Below are 11219 nucleotides of genomic sequence, written 5' to 3' on the forward strand. Positions count from 1 at the left end.
CTCTGGGGAAGTAGTTTCTGGCCAAGGTATTCCTGTCAGTGTTGCCATAATAGGTAACCTCCTGCCCTTGATCATCCTTGATGGTTTCAAAGTTGATTCCATCATTGCTGGTGCTCACTGTGAAGGTGTACACCCACTTCTCTGAAGATGGGCTTCCTTGAGTCAAGATACCTGACAAGTTCTGTGCTGTCTGGAAATCTACTTGATGCCATGGGTTTTTGTCATTGTCACTGTAAAACATTACCATATTTAATGTTATATCAGCACACTTCTTTCATTTATACAAAACAAACACACACACACACACACACACACACACACACACACACACACACACACACACACACACACACACACACACACACACACACACAAAACAAAGCAAAGCAAATCAAACAAAGCAAAGTTTTCCTGACTATAACAGAGACTGGTTGATATTAAAATGTAGCTCACAGACTACTTACTACTTTTTCATATTCCAACTTACTTCATCCTCATAAAAATGCTATCTAACAAGTTTGAGCAACTAAGTAGATAGAGACAAATACTACTGAAGAAAAGAGACTCACTCTGGTTGCCAAGAGTAGACTGGATTTTGCATACGTCCATCACTGGGCAGAGTTCCTGTGCCTTGATCGCTAGATGCTGTCAGCAGCCTATTTGGCATGAGGCTAACCACATCCACATTCATGGGCACGTTGCAAATAACATCTGGAAAAGGACACATGCCGTTACAGAACTGTGATTTCTTAGATTCGCACAAGTTATTTTCAGTCCTATTTGATTACTGACAAACAGTAAAAACTTTCAAATTTTACAGGTCAGCTCATGCTTCTCAGAATACAGCAACAAGCAAGAAACAAATGCTGCACTCACACATCAGGTCACAATCGTTTTAGTCCAGGGGCTCCTCTCATTCAAATGTTTAACCAGTTAACTCTATCGCTAATGCTGTCTTAGCATACACATTCCTTGAGCCTCACTAAAACTTTTCCACAATTAACACGGATGTCACCAGATCGAACCCATTACACATCAGATTATTTTCACTTTACTGACATTCATTCACAGCAAGAAATCATTCCACTTACTAGGCACCAGTGTAAACGGTGTAGGGGGAGCCACTGTAGGGGAGGTGGGTATCGATGACCAGGAAGACGGCCAGGTTGACGACACCGTTGGGATGCCTGTGGGACCAGTTGGTGGTTGAACAAATGGCACTGTCGGCCTCGGTGTGGAAACATCCGAGAAAAAGCAACCGATGTAATTCACCCTCAAGGCAGGTCCACCTGCAGCCCACGTCTTTGGATTCACTCGCACGTAGCGGGCTACAGTCACCTGCAGACATTTTCATTCAATAGTCAACAATTTCATTTTCAGTGCATCTTCAGCTTAATACTTCCAGACCTACTTTTCAAACATAATCAAACTTTTACCACTCCTGGAGAACTCAGCATGACTCCACTCCATAAGTGTTACATATCTAGATGGACAGGCACACATTTCTGAAAACAAATACAAACATAGAAACGACTAGACACAAAATATTCTCAACCCTCTCATTTCCTACAAAACTTAGAAACACTCACTCTGGGAAAGTAGTTTCTGGCCAAGGTATTCCTGTCAGTGTTGCCATAATAGGTAACCTCCTGCCCTTGATCATCCTTGATGGTTTCAAAGTTGATTCCATCATTGCTGGTGCTCACTGTGAAGGTGTACACCCACTTCTCTGAAGATGGGCTTCCTTGAGTCAAGATACCTGACAAGTTCTGTGCTGTCTGGAAATCTACTTGATGCCATGGGTTTTTGTCATTGTCACTGTAAAACAATACCATATTTAATGTTATATCAGCACACTTCTTTCATTTACACAAAACAAACACACACACACACACACACACACACACACACACACACACACACACACACACACACACACACACACACTCACACACACACTAAGCAAAACAAAGCAAACAAAGCAAAGTTTTCAGGACTATGACAGAGACTGGTTGATCTTAAAATGTAGCCTCACAGACTACTTACTACTTTTTTGTATTCCTACTTTCTTCATCCTCATAAAAATGCTAACTATAAAGTTTGAGCAACTAATTAGATAGAGACAAATAGTATTGCAGAAAAGAGACTCACTCTGGTTGCCAAGAGTAGACTGGATTTTGCATACGTCCATCACTGGGCAGAGTTCCTGTGCCTTGATCGCTCGATGCTGTCAGCAGCCTATTTGGCATTAGGCTAACCACATCCACATTCATGGGCACGTTGCAAATAACATCTGGAAAAGGACACATGCCGTTACAGAACTGTGATTTCTTACATTCGCCCAAGTAATTTTCAGTCCTATTTGTTTACTGACACACAGTAAAAACTTTCCAATTTTACAGGTCAGCTCATGCTTCTCAGAATACAGCAACAAGCAAGAAACAAATGCTGCACTCACACATCGGATCACAATCGTTTTAGTCCAGGAGCACCTCTCATCCAAATGTATAACCAGTTAACTTTATCGCTAATGCTGTCTTAACGTACACATTCCTTGAGTCAAACTAAAACTTTTCCACAATTAACACGGATGTCACCAGATTGAACCCATTACACATCAGATTATTTTCACTTTGCTGATATTCATTCACAGCAAGAAATCATTCCACTTACTAGGCACCAGTGTAAACGGTGTAGGGGGAGCCACTGTAGGGGAGGTGGGTATCGATGACCAGGAGGACGGCCAGGTTGACGACACCGTTGGGATGCCTGTGGGACCAGTTGGTGGTTGAACAAATGGCACTGTCGGCCTCGGTGTGGAAACATCCGAGAAAAAGCAACCGATGTAATTCACCCTCAAGGCAGGTCCGCCTGCAGCCCATGTCTTTGGATTCACTCGCACGTAGCGGGCTACAGTCACCTGCAGACATTTTCATTCAATAGTCAACAATTTCACTTTCAGTGCATCTTCAGCTTAATACTTCCAGATCAACTTTTCAAACATAATCAAACTTTTACCACTCCTGGGTCCACGATCTCCCGCCTACGAACAGAACATATACAGCTCAACTTCCACCGGAACAGAATAAACTCGGAACTTCCCCCAATGTGTCCCTTGTGTGACTATGCATATGAGACTGTGGAGCATCACCTGTTCCACTGCACAGCCCTAAATGACATCAGAGATACCCTTCTCCCTCCGAGACCTAACATTGACAACACACTCTATGGAACATTACAGCAACTGCAGCAAACCTGCACTTATCACATGGCATTGGACAGAAGGGCAAGAGCCCAGCTGTTGCTGGATAGATAACAACAACATAACAACAACAACAACCACTCCTGGAGAACTCAGCATGACTCCACTCCATAAGTGTTACATATCTAGATGGACAGGCACACATTTCTGAAAACAAATACAAACATAGAAACGACTAGACACAAAATATTCTCAACCCTCTCATTTCCTACAAAACTTAGCAACACTTACTCTGGGGAAGTAGTTTCTGGCCATGGTATTCCTGTCAGTGTTGCCATAATAGGTAACCTCCTGCCCTTGATCATCCTTGATGGTTTCAAAGTTGATTCCATCATTGCTGGTGCTCACTGTGAAGGTGTACACCCACTTCTCTGAAGATGGGCTTCCTTGAGTCAAGATACCTGACAAGTTCTGTGCTGTCTGGAAATCTACTTGATGCCATGGGTTTTTGTCATTGTCACTGTAAAACAATACCATATTTAATGTTATATCAGCACACTTCTTTCATTTACACAAAACAAACACACACACACACACACACACACACACACACACACACACACACACACACACACACACACACACATACACACACACACTCACACACACACAAAGCAAACAAAGCAAAGTTTTCAGGACTATGACAGAGACTGGTTGATCTTAAAATGTAGCCTCACAGACTACTTACTACTTTTTTGTATTCCTACTTTCTTCATCCTCATAAAAATGCTAACTATAAAGTTTGAGCAACTAATTAGATAGAGACAAATAGTATTGCAGAAAAGAGACTCACTCTGGTTGCCAAGAGTAGACTGGATTTTGCATACGTCCATCACTGGGCAGAGTTCCTGTGCCTTGATCGCTAGATGCTGTCAGCAGCCTATTTGGCATTAGGCTAACCACATCCACATTCATGGGCACGTTGCAAATAACATCTGGAAATGGACACATGCCGTTACAGAACTGTGATTTCTTACATTCTCCCAAGTAATTTTCAGTCCTTTTTGTTTACTGACACACAGTAAAAACGTTCAAATTTTACAGATCAGCTTATGCTTTTCAGAATACAGCAACAAGCAAGAAACAAATGCTGCACTCACACATCGGATCACAATCGTTTTAGTCCAGGAGCTCCTCTCATCCAAACGTACAACCAGTTAACTCTATCGCTAATGCTGTCTTAACGTACACATTCCTTGAGCCTCACTAAAACTTTCCACAATAAACACGGATGTCACCAGATTGAACCCATTACACATCAGATTATTTTCACTTTACTGACATTCATTCACAGCAAGAACTCATTCCACTTACTAGGCACCAGTGTAAATGGTGTAGGGGGAGCCACTGTAGGGGAGGTGGGTATCGATGACCAGGAGGACGGCCAGGTTGACGACACCGTTGGGATGCCTGTGGGACCAGTTGGTGGTTGAACAAATGAAACTGTCGGCCTCGGTGTGGAAACATCCGAGAAAAAGCAACCGATGTAATTCACCCTCAAGGCAGGTCCGCCTGCAGCCCACGTCTTTGGATTCACTCGCACGTAGCGGGCTACAGTCACCTGCAGACATTTTCATTCAATAGTCAACAATTTCATTTTCAGTGCATCTTTTGCATAATTCTTCCAGACCTACTTTTCAAAAATAGTCAACAATCTCATTTTCAGTGTTTACCTCTGCATCATACACAGTAAAATCTCAAAGCACAATTCCTTTTGATAGTCAAAAGCTTACCTCTAACATACATACTTCAACACTTGATTTTGACACATGATCAAACTTTTACCACTCCAGGAAAATTCAGCATCACTCCACTCCACCAATGCTATATATCTAAATAAACAGTCAACCTTTCTGAAAACAAATGCAAATATAGAAACTGCAGGACAAACAATATTCTCAACCCTCTCACTTTCTCCACAACTTAGCAACACTCACTCTGGGGAAGTAGTTTCTGGCCAAGGTATTCCTGTCAGTGTTACCATAATAGGTAACCTCCTGCCCTTGATCATCCTTGATGGTTTCAAAGTTGATTCCATCATTGCTGGTGCTCACTGTGAAGGTGTATACCCACTTCTCTGAAGATGGGCTTCCTTGAGTCAAGATACCTGACAAGTTCTGGGCTGTCTGGAAATCTACTTGATGCCATGGGTTTTTATCGTTTTCACTGCAAAACATTATTGCCATTAATAATGTATCAGCACATCACTTTCATCTATACAAATCACAAAATCACAAAATCATACACACACACACACACACACACACACACACACACACACACACACACACACACACACACACACACACAAGCACGCAAGCATGCACACACACACACACACATATACACTCAAAAAGAAAAACTACCATAACAACTAAAGAGACTATTTGATCCTGAAAGGTAGCTAATAAGCAAAACTGAAAAATCATACTTACAGACAGCGTACTTTCTCATTCTTCAACTTACTTGTCCCTCATACAAAGGGAGACTTACAAGCTTGATCAACTAATTAGATGGAAACATCTAGCACTGAGGAAAAGAGACTCACTCTGGTTGCCAAGAGTAGACTGGATTTTGCATACGTCCATCACTGGGCAGAGTTCCTGTGCCTTGATCGCTAGATGCTGTCATCAGTCTATTTGGCATCAGGCTAACCACATCCACATTCATGGGCACATTGCAAATAACATCTGGAAAAGGACACAAACCGTTACTTCACCATGATTTAAGAGCTTCTCTTCAGTAATTTTCACTCACTTTTGTTCACACTGACAAACAGTATACACTTTTACAGTTTACAGGTCACCTCATGCATCTCAGAAACCAGCAACAGGCAAGGACCACATATTCAGCTCAAATGCCCGATACCCATTTTTAAATTCCAGCAGCCCCCTCTATCAAAATATACCACAACTAGTAGAGCATTGCTGTTTAGCCTTTCACAGTCACACCTGGCTTTTAGATCTATATTGCTTTAGATTAGGTCTGCTTTGATTAACTTCTCTCTTGATCTAAATTGCTTTAGTGTATTGCTGTTTAGCCCTTCACAATCACAAAATACGGTTTTCGCCTTACATCATCACAAAAAAGCACTAAGAAAATAATAATCCACGAAAGGGCTGCTACACTGTAAAGGGAACACACCGACGTCTTAAAAATCACAGAGGCAGTGTCGACAGCTTATTCACTTTCCTGTGACAGCATTTTAAAAACTTGTAGCTCATTGACAAATTTACCTATGAACACAAAACTTTGCATGGCACTTCTACAAGCTAGCAACCAAACAAAAATTATTTTCTAAAATCTTGACCCAGTAATAAAAAAGTTTTTTCTTTGAGCCCGATATTAAAAACAACTCTTTGGATGCATACACAGGATCACGTCTCTACGTACAACAGGTGAGTCTCGAAAATTACTCACCCCGTCTTTTGAATCATGTTTCCTTGGCGAATGTTAAAGAGCAGTATGAACTTCAGTTGTGAAGGGAAGAGCTACGCACATTTGTTTCCTTTCTCAGTTGAATAATCACAAATGCCAAAGAAGGAGGGGAACTTTTTGTCAAATATATTTTTCTAAAATCAGGAAACGAATAAATAAAAAATCGGGCTCCGTCACAGGGACTTATCTATCTTTTTGCAGGTACTTGCCAACTTTCAACTTTGTAGCTGTCGTACTTTTATGGGAAAAGTGGCACATGTTTTTCCAAGTAGACAAATATATAATAGATACCACCAGCAAACTTTAATGCCAATGTCATCTTACAGCATGCACTCCTTGAGTCCCTCCATTTCCTTTCCACAGCTTATCGGGGATGTTGCAAAAGTGAACCCATTACACATCAGATTATTTTCACCTTACTGACATTCATTCACAGCAAGAAATCATTCCACTTACTAGGCACCAGTGTAAACGGTGTAGGGGGAGCCACTGTAGGGGAGGTGGGTATCGATGACCAGGAGGACGGCCAGGTTGACGACACCGTTGGAATGCCTGTGGGACCAGTTGGTGGTTGAACAAATGGCACTGTCGGCCTCGGTGTGGAAACATCCGAGAAAAAGCAACCGATGTAATTCACCCTCAAGGCAGGTCCACCTGCAGCCCACGTCTTTGGACTCACTCGCACGTAGCGGGCTACAGTCACCTGCAGACATTTTCATTCAATAGTCAACAATTTCATTTTCAGTGCATCTTCGGCTTAATACTTCCAGACCTACTTTTCAAACATAGTCAACAATCTCATTCTCAGTGTATCCCTCTGCATCATACACAGTAAAATCTAAACGCACAATTCCTTTTGATAGTCAAAAGCCTTACCTCTAACATATATACTTCAACACTTGATTTTGACACAAGATCAAACTTTTACCACTCCAGGAAAATTCAGCATCACTCCACTCCACCAATGCTATATATCTAAATAAACAGTCAAACCTTTCTGAAAACAAATGCAAACCTAAGAACTGCTGGACAAACAATATTCCCAACCCTCTCACTTTCTCCACAACTTAGCAACACTCACTCTGGGAAAGTAGTTTCTGGCCAAGGTATTCCTGTCAGTGTTACCATAATAGGTAACCTCCTGCCCTTGATCATCCTTGATAGTTTCAAAGTTGATTCCATCATTGCTGGTGCTCACTGTGAAGGTGTACACCCACTTCTCTGAAGATGGGCTTCCTTGAGTCAAGATACCTGACAAGTTCTGGGCTGTCTGGAAATCTACTTGATGCCATGGGTTTTTATCGTTGTCACTGCAAAACATTATTGCCATTAATATTGTATCAGCACATCACTTCCATCTATACAAATCACAAAAATACAAACACATACACACACACACACACACATACACACACGCATGCATGCAAGCATGCACACACACACACACACACATACACACACACACTCAAAAAGAAATATACCATGACAACTAAAGAGACTATTTGATCCTGAAAGGTAGCTAATAAGCAAAACTGAAAAATCATACTTACAGACAGCGTACTTTCTCATTATTCTACTTACTTGTCCCTCATACAAAGGGAGACTTACAAGTTTGATCAACTAATTAGAAGGGAACAACTTGGACTTAGGAAAAGAGACTCACTCTGGTTGCCAAGAGTAGACTGGATTTTGCATACGTCCATCACTGGGCAGAGTTCCTGTGCCTTGATCGCTAGATGCTGTCATCAGCCTATTTGGCATCAGGCTAACCACATCCACATTCATGGGCACATTGCAAATAACATCTGGAAAAGAACACAAGCTGTTACTTCACCATGATTTAAGAGCTTCTCTTTAGTAATTTTCACTCACTTTTGTTCACACTGACAAACAGTATACACTTTTACAGTTTACAGGTCACCTCATGCATCTCAGAAACCAGCAACAGGCAAGGAGCACATATTCAGCTCAAATGCCCGATACCCATTTTTAAATTCCAGCAGCCCCCTCTATCAAAATATACCACAACTAGTAGAGTACCCAGATTTGCTCGGGGTGAGCGCCTTGGCGTCACTGCTCCTACTGGTCTAGGCCACTGAGGCATTTTACATCTACATTGCTGTTTAGCCTTTCACAGTCACACCTGGCTTTTAGATCTATATTGCTTTAGATTAGGTCTGCTTTGATTAACTTCTCTCTTGATCTAAATTGCTTTAGTGTATTGCTGTTTAGCCCTTCACAATCACAAAATACGGTTTTCGCCTTACATCATCACAAAAAAGCACTAAGAAAATAATAATCCACGAAAGGGCTGCTACACTGTAAAGGGAACACACCGACGTCTTAAAAATCACAGAGGCAGTGTCGACAGCTTATTCACTTTCCTGTGACAGCATTTTAAAAACTTGTAGCTCATTGACAAATTTACCTATGAACACAAAACTTTGCATGGCACTTCTACAAGCTAGCAACCAAACAAAAATTATTTTTAAAAATCTTGACCCAGTAGTAAAAAAGTTTTTTCTTTGAGCCCGATATTAAAAACAAATCTTTGGATGCATACACAGGATCACGTCTCTACGTACAACAGGTGAGTCTCGAAAATTACTCACCCCATCTCTTGAATCATGTTTCCTTGGCGAATGTTAAAGAGCAGTATGAACTTCCGTTGTGAAGGGAAGAGCTACGCACATTTGTTTCCTTTCTCAGTTGAATAATCACAAATGCCAAAGGAGGGGAACTTTTTGTCAAATATATTTTTCTAAAATCAAGAAACGAATAAATAAAAAATTGGGCTCCGTCACGGGGACTTATCTATCTTTTTGCAGGTACTTGCCAACTTTCAACTTTGTAGCTATCGTACTTTTATGGGAAAAGTGGCACATGTTTCCAAGTAGACAAATATATAATAGATACCACCAGCAAACTTTAATGCCAATGTTATCTTAGAGCATGCATTCCTTGAGTCCCTCCATTTCCTTTCCACAGCTTATCGGGGATGTTGCAAAAGTGAACCCATTACACATCAGATTATTTTCACCTTACTGACATTCATTCACAGTAAGAAATCATTCCACTTACTAGGCACCAGTGTAAACGGTGTAGGGGGAGCCACTGTAGGGGAGGTGGGTATCGATGACCAGGAGGACGGCCAGGTTGACGACACCGTTGGAATGCCTGTGGGACCAGTTGGTGGTTGAACAAATGGCACTGTCGGCCTCGGTGTGGAAACATCCGAGAAAAAGCAACCGATGTAATTCACCCTCAAGGCAGGTCCACCTGCAGCCCACGTCTTTGGACTCACTCGCACGTAGCGGGCTACAGTCACCTGCAGACATTTTCATTCAATAGTCAACAATTTCATTTTCAGTGCATCTTCGGCTTAATACTTCCAGACCTACTTTTCAAACATAGTCAACAATCTCATTCTCAGTGTATCCCTCTGCATCATACACAGTAAAATCTAAACGCACAATTCCTTTTGATAGTCAAAAGCCTTACCTCTAACATATATACTTCAACACTTGATTTTGACACAAGATCAAACTTTTACCACTCCAGGAAAATTCAGCATCACTCCACTCCACCAATGCTATATATCTAAATAAACAGTCAAACCTTTCTGAAAACAAATGCAAACCTAGGAACTGCTGGACAAACAATATTCTCAACCCTCTCACTTTCTCCACAACTTAGCAACACTCACTCTGGGGAAGTAGTTTCTGGCCAAGGTATTCCTGTCAGTGTTACCATAATAGGTAACCTCCTGCCCTTGATCATCCTTGATGGTTTCAAAGTTGATTCCATCATTGCTGGTGCTCACTGTGAAGGTGTACACCCACTTCTCTGAAGATGGGCTTCCTTGAGTCAAGATACCTGACAAGTTCTGGGCTGTCTGGAAATCTACTTGATGCCATGGGTTTTTATCGTTGTCACTGCAAAACATTATTGTAATTAATATTGTATCAGCACATCACTTCCATCTATACAAATCACAAAAATACTAACACATACACACACACACACACATACACACACGCATGCATGCAAGCATGCACACACACACACACACACACACACACATACACACACACACTCACAAAGAAATATACCATGACAACTAAAGAGACTATTTGATCCTGAAATGTAGCTAATAAGCAAAACTGAAAAATCATACTTACAGACAGCGTACTTTCTCATTATTCTACTTACTTGTCCCTCATACAAAGGGAGACTTACAAGCTTGATCAACTAATTAGATGGAAACAACTAGCACTGAGGAAAAGAGACTCACTCTGGTTGCCAAGAGTTGACTGGATTTTGCATACGTCCATCACTGGGCAGAGTTCCTGTGCCTTGATCGCTGGATGCTGTCATCAGTCTATTTGGCATCAGGCTAACCACATCCACATTCATGGGCACATTGCAAATAACATCTGGAAAAGGACACAAGCCGTTACTTCACCATGATTTCGGAGCTTCTCTTCAGTAATTTTCACTCACTTTTGTTCACACTGAC

General features: G+C 41.5%; 1 protein-coding gene across 1 annotated transcript; it reads right to left on the reverse strand.

The window, feature by feature from the left end:
* Positions 1–4: 4 nt before the first annotated feature.
* On the reverse strand, positions 5–11158 carry LOC101852598 (the record flags this gene model as incomplete). Its single annotated transcript, XM_035973740.1, has 17 exons — positions 10995–11158; positions 10407–10635; positions 9782–10028; positions 8364–8505; positions 7782–8010; positions 7157–7403; positions 5811–5952; positions 5200–5428; positions 4577–4823; positions 4056–4197; positions 3494–3722; positions 2674–2920; positions 2152–2293; positions 1590–1818; positions 1092–1338; positions 570–711; positions 5–230 (listed from the first exon to the last, which is right to left on the reverse strand). Coding segments are annotated over exons 1-17 (3438 nt in total), but the record flags the coding sequence as incomplete, so codon positions are not given.
* Positions 11159–11219: the final 61 nt, after the last annotated feature.

The sequence above is a fragment of the Aplysia californica genome, unplaced genomic scaffold (genome assembly GCF_000002075.1).
Source record: "Aplysia californica isolate F4 #8 unplaced genomic scaffold, AplCal3.0 scaffold02294, whole genome shotgun sequence".
NCBI classification, from domain to species: domain Eukaryota; kingdom Metazoa; phylum Mollusca; class Gastropoda; order Aplysiida; family Aplysiidae; genus Aplysia; species Aplysia californica.